Source organism: Electrona antarctica (genome assembly GCF_951216825.1).
Source record: "Electrona antarctica genome assembly, chromosome: 21".
Taxonomy (NCBI): domain Eukaryota; kingdom Metazoa; phylum Chordata; class Actinopteri; order Myctophiformes; family Myctophidae; genus Electrona; species Electrona antarctica.
The window spans coordinates 10,534,156-10,554,560 of NC_136802.1; the positions used below are offsets into that span (position 1 = coordinate 10,534,156).

The following is a 20,405-nucleotide window of genomic DNA, read 5'->3' on the forward strand; positions in this document are numbered from 1 at the left end:
TCCTGATGGAGCTCCAGTACATTCAGAACAGCTGCTATAGGATCCTGATGGAGCTCCAGTACATTCAGAACAGTGCTGCTATAGGATCCTGATGAGAGTGACGAACATATCACACCCATACTCCATTCCCTACACACTGGCTTCCCGTCTCCTTCAGGATAGACTACATACAGGGATGTCAAACTCAAATACACAGTGGGCCAAAATAAAGAAATCGGTCGAGGTCGAGGGCAGGACTGTGTTTCAACACACAGGCACCGCGGTCATGAGGACGTCCCAGGCAAACAGCAAAAAAGTAAATGCATTTAAAACTGAAAATGCATTATTATTAAGCTCAGTTTCCTGTTCTATGATCTTCACCAAGCACTGATTTCATAGTATGTGATATGTGCCAATGCACTCGCAGTGAATTGTCGGACTTGTAGTATTATGGTGGTCCGTGCAATATACCAGAGGGCCAGTTCTAATACTAATTAAATATCATCCCGCGGCCCAAAGATAATTCATCCACGGGCCTGATTTGGCCCCCGGGCCTTGAGTTTGACATATACAAGCTCTGCCTCCTCACCCATCAGTGCATCCACAGCAACGCCCCTTCCTACTGTACCTACATGTCATCAAATGGTGGTTTGTGGCTCAAATGCAGAATACATAATGCAGAGTCTATTTGGTTCCATTTGGACACTCTCGGAGTTCAAATAAGTTTGAATTTACAATATGTATTGGGGTCACAGATAGAAATGCCATTAAATAGGGGTCCGTATATAGTCTAATTCAGGTCAAACCTATATAGCCGTAACAATCTTCTCTTATGGGGGTCCTTGGCATATATTTTCAAATGGGGGGTCCGCAGGCTAATGAGTATCATTTTGGGGGTCCTTGACATGAAAACGTTAGGGAACCCCTGACATAATGGACCTTGATATGACAAGGGTTGAAAACCACCGTACAGAAAGGTGGCAAAGTGGAACATCTAGCCTACGTTCTACCTTGCCACCTTTCTGTCACTGGAAACGGGTTTCTTCTACAGTATACCTCCTCCACACTTACACACACCACGGATTAGCTTCCACCAGCCACACATTTGAGTGTGCCATTAGCATCTCAATAAAGGTTAGCGTAATTGGTTTAGCGCGATAGCATATCGAAGCCCTTGTGACTATATCTAAAATGCCATTTGGACTGCATGGGCCTCGCCAACGCACACAGTATAGCGCCCGTTCACTGCGATGACACGGGTTGCTATTCACAGCAGGTGGGCTGCTGCGTTTTGTTTGATGTCGAGCAGACGAGCACTGGCGTCCTAAAGCCTTTCGCCTTTTAATGACAAGCCCTAACACCGCTGTAATCCTCACCTCGTTTACAGCAGATGACATTTTGAGCTTTGTGTCAATGTGCAGCATTCCCCCAGGAGTCTCTCTCTTTTATGTGGGGATGCGCGTGTGTGCGTGTGTGTGCGTGCGTGTGTGTTCATGCGTGCGTGTGCGCCTGTGTGCGCGTGCGTGACATGTTGCTGTATTTCCCTCCTGGGACATGTGACTTGGGCACGGTGCTACAGTAATTGCTTCATAGAGTGTTTGACACAATGACACTATACTGTATCTCCACAAATAGGAAATAGGAACTCAAAGTAAAGTACTGTTGTACTGTACTGATCATGAACAAAATTAAAATGCACACAGCACACCCATCTGGTTGGTGGTCAGATGGTTGGGATTGGGTGCATTTTTGGGCCTCAATCCAGGAAAAGGTTGAGATATTGGTAAAAGGTTGGGATACATGCATTGATTTGTTTGCCAGGCGCTCTCGCCAAGCGTTCTCGCTCTCTCTCTCTCTCTCTCTCTCTCTCTCTCTCTCTCTCTCTCCCCGGCATAATTGCAGTGACATTTCATTATGTGCTCCTGAAGCCTGCCTGCCAATCTCCATCACTCTGAGTCAGACTTTAAGACAGACACAGATTATTGCTGTGTCAAATCTACCTGAAAGACTCATCATTCCCAAATATAATTATGAAGCTGCATCCCTCTGCCAGGGCTTATTTCTCACTTATGACCACCTTGCTGTTCAATTTTTATACCTTATCTCTTATCTTATACCTTTATACCTTATCTCGATATATCACTGCAATACCTCCCAATATGGTGATATTGATTAGTTAGTACTACTAGTAGTAGTATGCACATAGTTGTGAACAGACAAGTTGTGGACAAGGTGCAAAGTTGCAGTTGCAGTTTTACTGTTTGGAGGAGGCAAGATTCATCTACTTATTGGCCAGTTCGTTATTTTTTCATTTTCAGTATCGTTGATGAAATCTCTTGCAAATAGGGATGCACCGATATGGAAATTATTGACCGATACCGATGTTTAAAATAACAATGTAGCCGATATAGATATTTTAAAAATCGATATCGATTATTTATCGCGGGAGGACGTATCGATATATAGGGCAATATCGCTATTTCTAACCCTAACCCCTAATCGTGAGGTACCCATATCGTCCCACCCCTCGTAGCAATGCATGTGATGTTTTGAAGTATGTGCCACGCACGCACACACACTCACGTGCACACCCACACGCGCACATGTGCTCCTTTCTGGCTCCCTTCTGGCTCCAAAACTATGGAATGCACTTCCCATTACAATCAGAACTGCAGACCCACTCACAATCTTCCGCGGCAGTCTGAAAACGCACATCAATGCATGCATATCAACTTATGTAACTTAAATAGCACTTTATGTAGACATAGCACTCTATAGTGCATACACATAATATAGTTTCCTTAGATAGATATTCCACTTGCATGTTTTTTGTTCTTTCTTACTGTAAATCACTCTGGATTAAGAGCGTCTGCTAAAAGCCTAAATTGTAAATTGCACACGCAAACAGATGCATGCGTATACTATGCACATATTTGCACACAATTTAGATGTGCTTGCTCATGGCGGCTGGCCCTCGTGGACCACGCCTAGTATTGACTGGCTGTCCCGTGTGTGTGTTGCTAATCGTTATTCTGGTCTACAAGCCGCATTACCCTCAGTTACCTTCTCGTCTGATGAAAAATAGAGGCCGCTCACTCTGCCGCCCCTCCCCCTGCCGCTGTCCCACAATATAGCTTTCATCACTTACTCTTTAAATGGCCAAATTGGAAATTTATAGGAGAGCGGTGGCCGGCCTTACAACTCTCTCTCAGCTCTGCGATGATAAATCTGTCCGGGCCGAGAGACCCCCCCCACCCCACCCGCGCGGCGCCCCCATTGATCATTTTCACAGCCCTCCGCCATTAAATATTTATCCAGCTTATTCGCCGGTGGTCATAGTTCAGCAATGTCCGCTGCGACACATGTGTAAAGATCAAGTCGATGGGCGTCGGGCGCCTTGTCGCTCGCTCAACGTCGAGCGAAGCCTCCGGTGGGTTCTTTCTTTGCGGAGTTGACACGTGCAGCGTGAGTGTCACGTTCTTTCACTTTGACCGAATACTCTGTTACTTAAGTTGTGGTACCATTAACAACCTGTATGCAGGCAAAATGTACCACATGTCATTCTGCTTTAAGTGGCATGTGATGCGTCAAAACAATTGTCATCACATTAGTGACTAGCCTCGGAAACCCAGACGTTTTTATTTCCATGGAGAAAAAAAAAGTCTGGGTCCGAGTCCACTTCAATTCGGCATAGAGTAGCGCAAACGTCGATCACTCTCTGCTGATTTCTGATCGTCTGCACCTTTGTTAAATTGACGCACACACACACCCTCCCACACACACACACACTCCTCTCTCTCTCTGTCGCTCTAATTAATTAGTCTCATGTTTCTGCCGGCGGATCCTGCCGGGAGCTGCCTATGCCATAGAAAGCATAGGTGAATTCCAGGCTAATTAGTGACTATGCCCGTTTTATTTTGCCCAAGTGTTTTTCTGTGCATATAAGTTGTATACCCCAAATGTCAGCAGCTGTCACAAAGTTTCCCAAGGGAGTTGGCTTGGAACACATTGAGAAGTGATAGTAGACACACATGTAGACATACACGTTATGAACAATTTGTGAAGAAAGCCACACATTTTTGCTACATTTCCCTAATTCAATGTGTGGACAACGCTTTGCTCGGAGAGCCCAGGAACAGTTTGTCTCCAGTCCCGTGGCATGAATACAAGCTTTATATATTTAGACCATGCAGTCAAACCTTTTCATGTCAAGGATTTAGGAGTGTTTAGACCCCTCCATCTTCAATGGATTTAGGAGTGTTTAGACCCCTCCATCTTCAATGGATTTAGGAGTGTTTAGACCCCTCCATCTGCAATGGATTTAGGAGTGTTTAGACCCCTCCATCTGCAATGGATTTAGGAGTGTTTAGACCCCTCCATCTGCAATGGATTTAGGAGTGTTTAGACCCCTCCATCTGCAATGGATTTAGGAGTGTTTAGACCCCTCCATCTGCAATGGATTTAGGAGTGTTTAGACCCCTCCATCTGCAATGGATTTAGGAGTGTTTAGACCCCTCCATCTGCAATGGATTTAGGAGTGTTTAGACCCCTCCATCTGCAATGCCAGTAGGACAAAACTAGGTTGCACAAACAACATAAAGAATAGTAAAACTTTATTTGTACATGCACCTTTCATGGCATGAAATGCAACTCAAAGTGCTTTACAGAGCAGTGGAGAAAAAAAAGAAAACAAAAAAAGAAAAGAAACCAAAGGCATAAAACAACATTAAAACAATAGCAGTAATGCAATACAGTGATGACATGAATAACTAAGTATTTTAAAAGCTCAACTAAAAGCAAGAGTGTAGAAGTATGTCTTGAGCTGTGCTTTAAAGATGTCTATACAGAAGCTGCCTGTCGAATATGGTATAGTGGGAGTTTGTTCCACGAACTGACATGGAATTAAGGAAATTAATAGAACCACATTTAAGTTTACACACAATTCACGTTTTTATCAGTACAAGATCTCACCATGTCTACAGCCTTTATTGTAAGAAGCACGACGAAAGCAGTGACATGCAAATCCTCGTGAGGATATAATTTGCATCACTGAGTCACTGCAGGTATTTCTGTGACCTGCGTCATTTTCTCCTCCACTCTCTCTCTCTTCTCTTTTTGCTCTGCACCACCATCCACTTTTCATGTCACTTCAAAGATCATCAGACATTTTTCGAAGGATTAATTTTCCCACCACCGCAACAACCCACGGAAAGATAACGCCGGGAATCCAGACATCAAAAAATAAACGACCGATAGGGGATCTGAAAGATAGAGCATCCAAATATTACACTTAGTTAATAATCTGTCCCTCCAACCCTGCCACCATGCAAGCGCCAACGTGGCAGTTTTTGAAAAGTACAAAGTTGTCGTCACCTTGGGTCTGTCTGTCGAAATGATTAAATCATTGTTGTGCATCAAATCTCTTGTGCTCAAATCTATTTTTTTTCTTTCATCATCAGCTCACCGGCTGTGAGTGGCTGTGTGGCGTGCCTGCAAATTCACACCCACTGCTGAAACATATTTACCTAATTGTTGGATTTAATGGCGGCCATTAGACAAAGCAAGCAGCACGTGAGCACAGCCTTTATAGATCAAACAGTGGGCGTTGTTGCAGCCTCATGCACCGGCCTCTCGGGTAGTTCACCACCTGTGACACGCACGCACACACCCACGCTCATAGTAAGAATGCAGGGGCACGCACGCACGCACACACCCACGCTCATAGTAAGAATGCAGGGGCACGCACACACGCACACGCACGCACGCACACACGCACGCACGCACGCAAGCACGCAAAACACGTTGCAATGCGACGCGTTTTGAGCTTGTAGATCAGCTATTTTTGCTATATTTGAATTGAAATCCTGAAAAGTAACAATTTTATTTAGTTCCAAATGCATTTAGTATACTACATACTGTACTTACTACCATACTTGCATGTTCACACTCACATGATCTTGCATGATGTCTACATTACAACCATTATGGATTTCAGGGCTGCATGTGACAGTGTTCTTTTGATGAAAGCCTGTAGCTCGACAGTCTTCTAATGAAAAGCTATCATTACGCCGCTAATTGGCAGTGAAGGTTAAAGGGTCACAAAGCTGTCAGCTTGATCACATCATGACTATTTCTGTCAGCAGTCAGTGTCATTTGTTTGAGGGGCGTTTTGGCCCCTCCTATGTCCAGCTTTTAGTGTGAGTGTAAACACAAACATTGTCCTAACGCAAGCATTGAATGCCATTGACAATGAATGGCCAGTTTTGAGTTTGTGTAAACACAAACATTGTGTAAAAACAAACATTGAAGACGAAGGTGTGGACGCAAATTCTAATTGGCCAGAATGAGATGTATGATGATAAGTGCATGCGCCCCTCACTTTTTTTTTTTCTCTCTCTCTGCGGAGTCTGCAAATAAATCACCACTTACTGTACACACACTGTCTGTAAGGAAAGTTTTATAGGCATATGTATTTTTGTTCTCCCCAAGGCCTCTGTCTGGACATGGATCTTTGTTGTTATGGGGGGGGAAAAATAATAAATAAATGATATATCTCTCTTTCTTTCAGAAGGCAGACGATCGAACAACGGGGAGAGAATGCATGAGCTAATATTCCCTTTCATTCCCTTCTCTGTCTCGCATCATTCTCGGACAACACTAAGCACAGATGTTTGCCTCCTGTGTATTGTTTGTTTTTGCATATCCTGTAATCCCCTTAACCTCTTAAACTCTATATTCTGCGTTGACCCGGCAGTCGAGCCCCATGCGGGGCTCTGCAATATTGACCAACATTTCTTTTCCCTCTTCAGCCAAATCTCTTTACCGGAAAAAAAACAACAATAGCTGATCTACAAGCTCACAACGTGTTGTGTTGCAATGCATCGAGAGCTTGTGGATCTGCTATTCTTGACAAAATGTATTGTTATTGCATGCCAGAATTGGGATGCTATCTAGCTGGGTTCATGTGGCTTTAGGGGGAATGATCGCCAAAATGTCCACATTGGTTTCTGAACCCTGATTGGTTTCTCAACCCCTCTGTCTGCACTGCAGTTATTTCTAACAAGCAGGGACGTGCAGAGAGGGTTAGAGAGGCACTTTTGGAAAATAGCAGATCTACAAGCTCACAACGCGTCGCAGCGCGACGCGTTGTGAGCTTGTAGATCTGCTATTTTCGGGGCGCAACCCAGCACTCTTTAGCTAAAGTGGAGATGCGGTGTAACGACATGGATTTCTAAACAAATTTGTTCCACGCAAAATACTGTGTTCACGTTCAGGAGAGGAAAAAAAGCAATTCTCCTGAATGCTGCCTTCCGGCAAGGCATGGAAAGGAGTGGCATTTGCATTTCTTTCACCATAGTAAATGCTGCGTTCGTGGTCTGGAAAGGGCAGTTGTTTTACAGACGGGGTGAAAGGGCATGGGGCTGAAGCCCCCTTTGATGTCTGTGTGTGCGCGTCCCTGCTAACAAGTGGGAACAATGTTGTTGTTGTTGTTGTTGCTGCTTAGGGCCTGACCGCCTTTCCAAGTGATCCAAACACCACGATTGGCCACATCCACAGCAACAAAAAAAAATAAAGAAAGATGAAAGAACAGGGGTCTGTTGAGCTGGGCCCCCCCTACCACTGACCAATCACCAGCGTGATTACTAACATCTACTGTTTCCTCACCCCCACCCTTCAACGACCTCACCCATCCACTTGAAACAACACCCCTCCCCCCCACCCCACCCCACCCATTGAAACTGCCACCACCCTTCAATGTGGAAGTTGATTTGCTAACTCTTGTCTCTTTTACTAACAAAGCTTCAGAACTCTTCCAATTTGAATTAATTTCTTTTTTTTTTTGTGATTTTTTTTTTCTTTTTTTCTTCTTACCTCCTTGTTTTACAACGACTAACACTGTCATTCACGGAATGTGACATCTGTTGTTTTCTCTACTTAACTTGCGGTTTATCGTACTAACAAATATATTGTTGTTTTTTTTCTATTCTTTTGGATGATCCTTGTTAAAACAAGTAAAAGCACGTTTTACAATTAATTTCTTTATTTCTTGATTTGGATGTTTTTTTTTTTGAGAGATTGAAATCAGGTTCAGAATATATTATTCTTTTTTTCTTAATTTCCCTTTCAATTATAGAAGGTTTATTCGGTTGGGTTGGTTTCTCTTGAGAAGAGAAGCTGTCTTTGTGACAGAGGGCGACGTCCCTTTCTCCTCTATACTCTCTCTTTTTGTTTGGTTCGGGTTGAGGACGGATGTGTTTGTTTATTGAGTTTTACGGTTTGTCATTATTTATTTATTTTTCTTTCTCCTTCCCCCTGTTTTCTCCTGAAGCACGCAGGCATCGGACACGCTATGGTAAACAAACTGCATTATATGGTAGATATCACTCTAATTGTCTTATGCTTTGGTTTGCCCTGGGTTGGTTTTCCGTTTCTACCACTTTCTATTCTTTTTGCTATTACTGAAAACCCGTCCAAGCCGCCATCAATTCCAAGGTAGCTGAGATGCTCCACCTCTCTATTTGTCTTTTCTTTTAAGCCCTCTGTTATTGCTTTTTATGCCATCCGATACCCTCCCGTCCCCCTCCCGAAATACTCTAATGTGTTCATCCCAAAGAGGTCTGCCCTAAAACAATTAAATTTCAGCAAAATTTTGATAATTTTATTTCCTTTCGTTTGTTTCTTTATAGTTTCTCTCCCATTTTTGTTTGTTTTTTGTTCACTTTGAAGACTATATCCGTATGAAGAAATAAAGAATATTTACAGTACTAAATTCATAGACGTACTTCTCAATCAAGTACGAGAGAATGTGTGAGATGAGTTTGAGCTTTTTCCTCAGTTCATTCCTGTTTACTTCCCTGTTTGTTTTTTTGTTGAAGACCCTTTTATGGAGTGAACACGCGCAGCAGACTTCCTCAAACAGAGATATACCTCCGCTGCGTCGCGGCAGCAGCTCCCGTGGCAGACAGTAAACATGCAGTCGTAACGTTGCCATTGTTTTACATGCTCAGGAGAGAATTATTGAAGGGGTTTGTAGGGCTCAGCGGTTCGCACAAGCTTTGGTTTAGTCTACACACGGACACGGCATTCTTGTTATTGTTGGTTCCACTGGGCCTGTTGGTCACGAACCTGCTGTCTCGGCTACTTATTATATTTTATGGAGTGATGGGGAGTGTGTTAGACCTCTTGATTTAGAGGCCGCCGTGCAAACAGTGGCCTCTAAATCCTCCTTAATTGACTACCTTAACAAGAGACTAGTGCCCTGAACTTAAGGTATAGAAGTTTGATTGAAGAAGCAATAATGTCTGTGACACTTTTTAAGGGATCGTGAAGTTTTTGTAACTTTCCTTTTTTTTTAGGTTTTCTGAGCTCACACACAAAAACCTGAATTTTTAACATTCAGTAGATTTTCTGTGGTCTGTGGTTTTCTGTCTCAAACAACTGCACTGATATGCCTGCGGATTGTGAGTCCACAGATCGCATAAACTGTATGACATAATAATTTCCCAGCAGATGTCACTGTTGATGGATTTTGCCTGTTTTCATTGCAGCTCAAAAGGCCACGGAAAATCCACTGAATGTTCAAAGTTCAGGTTGTGTGGGTGTAATTGAGGTCATAAAATAAAAACAAAAAAGTAAAATGAAATATGAAACCTTTAAAATTAATACAGTGCATGCATACATACAGTATTTGCAAAGTGTGGCGTTGAGACTAATTTAAGTATCTTTTAGGTAGCTTGAATGTGTGCTATACTTGATAAAGATTGACCTTTACTTGCTGCCACTGGACCTGCTGTGGATGGTTGGCGTTGGTGTTTGATACCTGTACAGTAGGCTATATACTGTGAACAGTATATATATGCCGGTATATCTCTGGGAATGTCTCGACTGTGTGCGTTTGACTCCTCATTAACACTAACACTAACACACAACTCTGTATTACTTCTAAGTTTACTGGCCTCACCCTATGCATGAAGAGACTTGACTTCCCTAAATCTCTTTGGTTTTGTTGTCCTTGATATACAGATCGCATTGAGCATATATGTATTAATGTATATATTTTGGCTAACATATATACATACATATATCAATTGTCCTAATACTATCAATTATATGGCCATAAAACATGTTGGACTCTTTATTTTCTATTGAGTTGATTTTATTTGTTTATTCCCTTTTATCTTCAATAATTATTTTACTAAAAATTAATAACGACCTCATACCTTACCTTGATATAACACCCCAAAAAAAAGAATCAAAGGAAAAATAAGAGAGGACAGATGGCTTTTCATTTTCTGAGTGAATAGAAGATTGAGTCAAGCAAACCATTCTGACCAATCAATCACCATGCAGTAGGAGTTGGTGGAAACAGTTTGGTCTGAGAAAAAATAAAATAAAAGAAACAATGTTTCTTTTTCTTTTACAGAAGGCTCGATCAATCTTGGCCAAAACATGACAGAAGTGACGAAGTGTTTTTGTAGGTCACATTGAAAACATTGCATTTAGAACTGGGGAACAGTCAAAGCCACTTTCAGAAGTAATAATTTTAATGAGTATGAACTTGACTCGCTCTATTCATTGAGACAAGTATGCCCCCTCTCTCCTCTCAAGTTTTCCAATTCTAAAAAAAAAAAAACCCTCTCATTTTCCCGAATGGTATCATCCGTGATTGTTGACATTGACCCCGCCCTATACCCCACTCACCCCCCTCCCGAACAGTATCCAGTGGTTGTTCTGTCCTGCATGGATTTGCATGCTATACTATTAGCTAGAACCTGACACGAGCATCCTCACAGGGTGCTGCTCTAGCCCAAAGCGCCGTGTCAGATCTTTGCACGCGTGTCTAGATGTTTTAAATTATTTTCGCTGCATTATTATCTATAATAAAACCCTTTATACCTCAAAGCTCCGTTCCTTTCCCATTTGTCTGGTGTTGTGGTGCTCTCAAATTTAATTTGGATTCACTTCCCCCCACTTGCTGCATCATGTGTCAACCGGTTTCTTTCTTTAGTTTTTTGATAGCTCATCCTTTTGTGTCGTGTCTAATGGAACTGTGACTCCATTCCATTCATCTTGCCATTTAAGTGCATGGCTCGTGTTGTCACCCTACTAGCTCGGGTGGGTGGAATCATTTTGTTTCTTCTTTAACTAAACCCGTTGTCACATGAAAATAACTCATAATTCAGTCCAAATCTGGAACTGGGTTTGAGCAAATCAAATTTCAGAGCACTTTGAAAAGAATCCTCACCAACTACTACTACTACTACTACTACCACAAAATTTACTAAAACAAACTAATCTACTGTTTGAATCAAACCTTTGTTGTAATAACTGTACTAACAAACCATTTTTGTGTCTGACTTTCCCTTACTTACTAAAGTACTAACCGATTCCGTTCACCCTCTCCAACCCCTTAACTCTAACAACACACCACAATAATACAATCCCTTGGACGTTCAATGCTTTAAAAAAAGATCTCACCAGAGGCCCCCCCTGACCCCAAAGAGTAAATGTGGCCCTCATGCCCTTCCAAACCTAAGGATGTATAGCTTACAAGCCAAAGACTCCACGTTCACAGTTGAAGGGCGCGGGACCTTCTTCTGACCACGAGGCCTTGCACCGGGTCAATTGTAGTCAGCTGGCTGCCAGACACCTGTCGAAGGATTCCACTGCCGAAAGGGAAACCTCCTCTCCATATACTGTAGGTCTTGGCAATGACCTACATAGGGAAGAGAGATGCCAATGTTGGGTTTGAAGTTCAAGTTCTATAACATGTTTTGCTTAAAAGGACATGCTTTGTGCTACATTTCCCAGCGTGTGAACTGTTGGTGTTTCATGTCATGAAATGTTGTATACAAATTGACTAACTCCAACCTATAACACATTTTCTGTCCTAGAGGCAAGGTTTTCTTTTCAGCGGGTAAGTAATGATCATTAGTCTGAAGAGGCCTCCCTTGAAAATACTGGGATGAAACACGGATAACGGTAAGTGATGCAGTGTATGCGGTATTGTCAAGGTAAGCTTCGCTCCTCCTCTCTGCCTTCGCATGGGTTATTGAAGTCGTGTACATCAAGGCAGAACTGCTGAAAGGTGCCAGTGTTTGTCCCGGGGACAGGGGTGTACTGTGCAGGTTGTTGTTGCTGAACTTAGTAGAGACTGTGGGCTTTAGTGCAAGTAAAGGTAGGAGTCATGAGAAATTGCATCTGAGCCTGTCTTGGATCTTTTTATTTTGGAGTGCCGCTTTGTTCCACTTTGTTGGTTTATTATGAGCAAAGGTAGGAATCCTTTGAGAAACGGAACACACACATCCTCACAAACAAAGAGTCGGCTCACACAGTGCTGCCTCACACTGCGTGCATGTACACGCACGGGGCTTGACGATGGGAAATAGCTTCAAACATACACATTTTTCACCCTTTGCATCGAGGCTATATGGCTGACTTAAGCTGCCAGCCAAGGTATGCTTTGATAAATCTCTGCAGCGCTCCTATCAAAGACATGCTGCATGGATTCACGTTGATGCACTCCTTCATGGAAGCAGCGGCTAGTTGATTATCTTTTTTCGTAGCCTCTTTATTCATTTCCCACCCCAGTCAGCAACTGCATTTGCTGCCAGACTACTGAAATCAATGATGACAGTAATATGTGCATTAGAGTTTGCTTCAGTTCGTCGTTTGGGGACAACTATGGTTGTTCATGTGCCTGCGCATGTGTGTATATGTGGACGTGTACACACTTTTGCGTGTGACATGCTTAGGCCAGTGGTTCTAAATGTGGGGTCCCTTGGTGGTCCTTGAGGGACTCTTGGGGTTTCCAGGGGTCCACCAGAAAAATGAGTTAAAAGAGAATTCTGAATTAACCGTTTTCTTACCTTAATCTGATGTTGTTAAATCCAATAATTAGTGTAATATTAACAACAACAAGAGCGCAGCGCAGCTCAGGACCAGTGTGTGTCACCCGACACGGCCACAGTTATATCCGTCCCATGTTGACGTGACGTGAGGGGATCCACTCGATGGAAGTCCTCCCCGCGGTCAGCCGCTGTCCTTGACGTGACGTGAGGGGATCCACTCGATGGAAGTCCTCCCCGCGGTCAGCCGCTGTCCTGGAGTGATGCAAACCCTCTAACGGCCAATGAGCCAGTGACGCGCTCAGCTGAGCGCAACGCACAAAATGCCACTCTCATCTGCCGCAGCCTGGCTGGCCTGCAGGAAACCACAAAAGCTGCCTGATGTGAACTGGAGTGGTCTCTCTTTTGTCCCGAGTTCACCATCCGAGCTCTGCATGCGTCATTCCAGCCAGTCGTAGAACAACTCTTCTTCACACAGTTGGCTCTGTGTGAGGGTGGCGAGAGAGATGGAATCATTGAGGGATATATGGGTGTATTATGAGCATAAGTGATCTAATTTCCCCAGCTGCGGTTTCACACAAGAAAGGCATTATAGGTAGTGTACTATACTGAATCCTTGGCCTGAATTGAACTTTGCCAGTCCCTTCATGGTGTGTCTGGCTGTGAACAACTCTCGGGCGGATTCCCTCTGATGTATTTGACACATGGCTCAGCACAGAGCCCTTTTGCTCAAGCAGTGTCGCGGATGTTTTATCCTTTGTAGAGCAGCTGGCTGAAAAGTTCAAAAAAGGAACTTGGTATAGAGGTTAATCAAATGTGCTATATCGAGTCGGATCCGTTTGGTACTGTTGTATTGCAAAGAAACATTTTTCATGTTGACTGCTGTTAATCGTTGACAGCATTTTGTGAATTGCTTTAGATCCAAATGACAGTGGATTCCATCGCATCCATTATATGGTGGACTGTTAAGTGGCTGGTTAATGCCTTCAGCTGTATCCCCCATTGCTTGATTGCCATTCCAAAACAATATATGTCACGTGACACAATCTGTTTTCATTCAACTGGAATGAATTATGCCTCAGCTTTGTTACAGTGTGAATTATGCCAGGATATGTGTGCAATCAGCACTCGAACACAGCTGTATCCAGAGAGAGAGAGAGAGAGACAGAGAGAGAGTACATTTTAGTTTAGTTAGTACAAGAAGGAGTGGGCTGTCAACGGACTTGAATGTAAATAAAAAGGGAGTCTGAAACTGCTCTCGAGCCAATAAATCAATTTCACATTATTATCTGTAGGATGACAAGGTGATCAATTTCGCCCCATTTTCATTACTTTGGTCCAACACTGAGTCTGAGAGATTCATGACGCGGTTGTTGAAAAGTCTCAGTTTCATATATACACGCCTATAACGGCTATTGTGTCCGTTGGGCTTTATCAGTGTTTGCCTTCAGAGTGAAATAATGGGAAGAGCTTCGTCCGAGACGATGCTTCCACAGAACAGTTGAATGCTTCTGTTGAATAGATTTCTGTTTTAACCACCTAAACCATAGTGCTTTGTTGACCAACATTGAACAGGGCTCCGTACTAGGCCTGCAACCTTTTTCCCCCTCAAATCTCTACACCAACAAGAGCAGATCTACTGTACAATGTGACACGTGTTTTGCTGAATGCTCGCCCCCATAATGTGCATGCTAGGTTTCATGCAGTGGTCGGGTCACTCTGGTATATCAGATCTGCTCTCTACAGAATGGAGAACAACCAAAACTGGACATGAAGGAGACTGATATTGTCTATCACTTTTTTTTTTATCCTAATCTGACATCATTCACTATCTCAATTATACTGAGAACTCTAAAATGCATTGTTCCATCAGATGTTGAAGGTAACTTGTCACCACATGGTTACGTGACAAGGCAGCCTCCTCAAAACCATGTCTTCCATAGGAAGTTAATTGTAGCTGCCTCCCCCGGCCCCCCATATCAATCATGAGACAATTGCCTCCTATGTGTGAGTAAGTAGTGACTGTGTCCATGGTGCTGAACGGACAGCTCCCTGTATGTTAGATGTAGTGACTGTGTCCATGGTGCTGAACGGACAGCTCCCTGTATGTTAGATGTAGTGACTGTGTCCATGGTGCTGAACGGACAGCTCCCTGTACGTTAGATGTAGTGACTCTGTCCATGGTGCTGAACGGACAGCTCCCTTTACGTTAGATGTAGTAGTGACTGTACATTGTGCTGAACGGACAGCTCCCTGGCCATGGCGCTGGACAGACAGCTCCCTGTACGTTAGTTGTAGTGACTCTGTCCATGGTGCTGAACGGACAGCTCCCTGTACTAGCTAACTCAGCAGCAGCCAGACGGTTTCTTTGACCGGTGCTGAAGTGACAGCTCCACAGCAGGTGTTTTATTTTGTATTTATTTTTATTTTTAAAATAGCACATTCATCAGAGACACCTCCAACTTATTTGGCGACTTATTTGGGGGTCATGACCCCCAAATAAGAACCACCAACCAAGAATAGACTTTATGTGGAGAAAACAAATGACCAGTGTTCATGTTATATTAAGTCTTACTCTTTAACTGGTGTATAAGACTTATTTTTAAGGTTTCTTTAAATCCTAAACGTATAAGATAGGGTTCTGTTGAGCTTGTTATAGCCTATATACACATCTGGCCGAAGGAAAGAAATATATATTTTTGGCATTGTTCCTTTTGAACTTACAGCACAGTGCTACTCTCTGTCTGGTGGAGACAGCCCAGACAGTTATTCCATCTGCTCAGACATTGTAACATAATCAATTCCGAGGTGACTCAGGTAATTGTTTGGAGCTGCTTTTGATCTGCTGAGGATCCGGCTGCAATCCCCCCCGCTGTTGACCTAAGGGGCAAAAGCATATTGCACAGAGTCAATATGACTTACTCCACAAAGCTGTCTCTCGATACACTGGAGGATATACACACACCTTGATCCGTGTGTAATCAGAGGTATACACTGCCTTGTGGGCACAGTATAACCACAACAATTTACAATGTAGGCATTTAGCAGACGCTCTTAATCCTGAGCAACTTACATTAAGCAAGAACAAAAAACATGGCCATACATACAAAGTAGTTATCATGAATCATACATAGGCCTAAGCTAAGAACGTAACAGTGGAATATCTATAAAATGAAACTATGCATATATAAAATATAGTGCTATGTTTACATAAAATGCTATAAGTCTACATGGATGCTATAAGTCTACAACTGCCATCTAAGTCTACATACATGCTGTCTAAGTTACATAAGTTGAGCATTTGCATACGCCTGTAGGAGGTCGAGGCTAGGACAAGTACTACGGAAAGTGCTATGGGCTAAGATGGAGTCTGAAGTGGTGCGTTTTCATGTTGTTCCTGTTCAGGTCTGGTTGCTGCTGAGGTCGCCGTGGTGTCGGTAAAGAAAGACAAGTAGCTGTGCTTCTTCTGGATACTGCCCTTGGTTAAGGCAGTGGGTGCTCAGCTTCTGAAAATAACTCGTAAACCAACTAAGTGGAAAAAGCAGCACCGACATGCTCATCGGGAGCAGATGGGGCTTCAGTGTCTTGCCCATGCAGTGAAAACAAAACAAAAAACAAGTGAAATTGGAAGTGATGCCACAAAGAAATTGGCAGTTTAAATTGAAAAGAACTGGAACATAGGACTAAAGCTCGTGAATGGGTACGCGCCTGAAAATGTATTTTACATTAATTTAAGAGTGGGAGAGACAGGGAGACCCCTAGCTGTTACTGAACAAACACTCGACAGAAATGATTACTTTCTGAACATTGAGGTTAAGGTTTAAACGTTTTGATTTGTTTTAACCAAAACAATGTCACTTACGTAAGTTTCTGTAAGGTTGAATAATAATGGTAATGGCAGGGATCACTTTCCAGCTATGGAGCTACTAATGGTTATGCAAATACGTTCTTAATTTCAAAGGGCATGCGGTCCAGAGTACAGTGCGTGAGCGACAGGTAGTGCAATTGTGATTGCAGATAACATTTAGTCATGGCGAGCTGGCATGCACGCGGAGACCTTGACTTTGTCCTGTTGGCTGTTGAAATATAAATGCGACAAATAGCTCTCTTTGAGGCTAATTGTGTGTGTACCAAAACACATTTTCAACTGAGAAATGTATCAACGTGAGATGCATATCAATTAGCCATTAGCCTTGCACAATGTTTTTTTCCCAGTGCAGTTTCATTCGTCTATAGCAGTGGTTCTCAAACATTTACGTGAAGGACGCTAAGTTGGTATTGTCTCTGTCGGGTGGAAACCTCATATGTCCAATACTGTTACTTTCCATGATTATTATAATTTGTGACTAAATTTGACTGAGGGACTGCCATTGGATTTTTTTTAAATATGTTTTGGAGATATGGCTTATAGAGTAATGTCTTGCAGAAAACAGCGAGTTGAGAAAACAGGCTTGAAAGGTTCACTTATGTGGTCTCTAACATTACACCTAGCTACATGTTTGGGCATTTATTTTATATTTACATGTCGATTTCAGCTCTGATACTTATTTCAGACATGCTCTAGTATGTGAAGAGTCTGCCTGTGCTATTAACTCATTTTGAACAAAAAAAAGAAAAAAAAAGTTTTTCTCCTCTGGTGAAAAGCTGAAATTTGCGCGATGGTAGTCTCTCAGTCAAATCTGGTCACATTTTTTAAATAGCACAAGTAGTAGATCCACAATCTCAAAACATGTCGCTTTGTGTCACGTGTCAAGCTTGGAGATCTGCTACTGTCGATACCATTGTGAGACGCTGCAGTATGATCAAGTATAGGCATGCCTAAACAAAGTTAGAATATGGAGATCAAGAGGTTTGTTGTTGTGGCTCCGGGGCCTCCATAACTGAAGCTTTGTAACTATTTGGGAAAACAGGCAATCTATAAGCGTTTGAACTCTGAGGTAGATCGGGCTATCTATCTTATCTTGGCTAGCTGGAAAATACAACTGGCCTTACGTTTCTAAACGGTTCCTCATTTTGCTGGGGGACCCCTGGGGATCCCCGGGCTTCACTTGGAGAACCACGCAGTGCTCTAAAGAAGCTAATGGAGAAGGCAACAACTCCACCTTAATAGCATTGACATTTCTTGACTGTTGTTCAGCAGACATTTCGAAATGCTCGCTGACCCAACTCCTGCGGGTCTTGATCAGTCGCAGCGAGGAATTACAACTAGCAACCTGTGATGTATTAACCCATTTTGACCTGAGATCAGATTCTAAAAATGTCTTCTACATCCTGACAGTTTTCTGAAAAAGCTATGTTTCTATGTCAGTGGTTCTTTGATTTTTCAAAAATAGCAGATCTACAAGCTCATAGCGCGCCACCGAGTGGCGCGCTATGAGCTTGTAGATCTGCTATTTTTCAATAGCTAAATTATAACAATGCTAACACCAAAAGGGGTTCCCGCCCAGAATGGGTTAAACACTAACTCTGGCCAATGATGCAACTGCTTGTAAGATTAGGCCACGGGACATTGCCCTGGTTGAAGCATCGGCTCACTGAATAATTCCCAGTGTCCCGTAGGGCTCCGGCTCTGAGGCCGTAGTTAGTCTTTGTTCATTTTGTGAGACTAATTGTTTGTTTTGTTGTGTTTGCATTTGTTCTCTGGCATCGTCTCAGCAGGATAGTTATTGACATTGAGGTCAATGATCTGATGTCAAAATCTGTCAAATGTATTTTTATTTTTACTCCATTCACATAAAACAAGTATTATATCCCACTGGAGTCAGAAGGTAGGAATTCCAGATCCAAGCAGAGAGAGTGGTGAGAGTTTAGAGAGCAGGAAGGCGAAGGAGGGGGTAAGTGAGCTGAGCTCCGGCAACTGTTTGCTAATCTCTCATTTTCCTTCTTTCAGCTGGAAACCTCACAGGTGTCTGGCAGCTGGCTGATGATGTCGGTCGTTTAATGACTGGCTAATGGTGCTAATGAGCGGCGGGCCCGCAAGCGTGCACTGACAGGCCTCCACCGCGGTGCCACCATGCAACAACCAACCGCGGCACCACAAACACATGCAAATGCAGGGCGTGCTCCTGCTATAGATATGTTTAGTGTGTATTTTCCACTGAATTCACAACAATGTCCACACAGCGTTGGAAGTTCTATTCGTATTCGCCTTTCGGAGTTCCACATCCGCCAACTCAAGATGGAGTTTGCGCTGGGTCTTAACGACTTTAAGCCAGGTTCCCCCAGGAGAAAAATAATAAATCTAATAAAATACAATTGGGTGCCTGCAGTTTTTAGGTGCAGGTTCGGCAGCCCACTATGAATCAAACTGACAGGCCGGGTTCCCCTCCCATACTCCCCCATAAGCCCCAACACCACCCCCTAGGTCTCTTTCCTCACTGTAGGATCACTGAAGAGGTCAGCCCTTGAGAGTCTGTCGTGAGTCACGCCCAAGACGACCCACAGCCACACCGCCAACAACCACATCGGCAGCGCTATACTGCTGCCCACTGTCTTCCTTTACGTTCGTTTTGCAGTTCCACCAGGCCCAATCTGTCTCAGACAGGACCCCTTTACACCGGTTCCACCGGGCCCAATCTGTCTCAGACAGGACCCCTTTACACCGGTTCTACCGGGCCCAATCTGTCTCAGACATACAGGACCCCTCGTTCTGTCCCAAGTATATATAGCAGACAGCAGACATAAAAATGGATTGCCCTGTTCACAAGGGAAGTACGGAAAATAAATCTGTGGGGAACAAAAAAGAAAAAGAAAAGTGACAATAAATGAAATAGTGAAATGTCGAGCACTCAGCGAGGTGTGAGGGGTGATCTGTTGAGTGCACTTGTCTGGGTTTCCATCATGTTCCTTCATTTCAGACCGTGGGACTCCACGGGACGCAGCGCTGTGGAAACTAACATAGTAATAATAATAATAAACTTTATTTATACCTATTTAGCACCTTTCATACATAAATGCAGCTCAAAGTGCTTCACAGGGCAGGACACAAAAATAGAATACAATAAAACACAGCCAAGTAGTTAAAATGATAGAACAATGGCAAAGAACAAAATAAAAGTATAAAACCATAGAGAAAAAATGTATAAAAACACAACATGCAGCAAATCAGTCAGGACAGAGTAGGAACGCAGATATTCAAACTCAACTAAAAGCAAGAGTGAAGAGGTGAGTCTTGAGTTGAGATTTAAAAAGGTGCGTGTCTGAGCTGAAGTAGAGAATTGGGGCATATGATTGCAGTATACTGTATAAAAGTTAGTGCAATAATAGCCATGTCCATTGTGTGAGATAAACAAACAATAACACAGTAAGACTTAAGTTAATATCAACAGCCAATGAAAAAAATTAAAACTTTAATTTAAATTAATTACCTGAGGTATAGGGTGTGCAAAAGGTAGGAAAAGGCAATCCAATGTCTGTGTAAAGTGCAGTATATAATGCAGCTTCTACTAAAGGCTTCATACATCCTCCAGATTTAGGGGATAAGTTATCACACCGTCACCTTCATGATGAGTCGACGCCATCATACTCGTGGTGATGTCCTGAATCCTGATGCATTGACCCCGCCTCCCGCTGGTTCAG

At 43.0% G+C, this 20,405-nt stretch overlaps 1 protein-coding gene across 1 annotated transcript in view; it reads left to right on the top strand.

Moving 5' to 3' along the window:
* The window catches only part of LOC306914191 (neurexin-2-like), an 847,936-nt gene that overhangs the window by 327,763 nt on the left and 499,768 nt on the right, over positions 1–20,405 (top strand). The window contains exon 5 of the mRNA XM_079491166.1: positions 8,309–8,332. Within this exon, the coding sequence (XP_079347292.1) occupies positions 8,309–8,332 (24 nt within the window). The remainder of the gene's footprint in view (positions 1–8,308; positions 8,333–20,405) is intronic.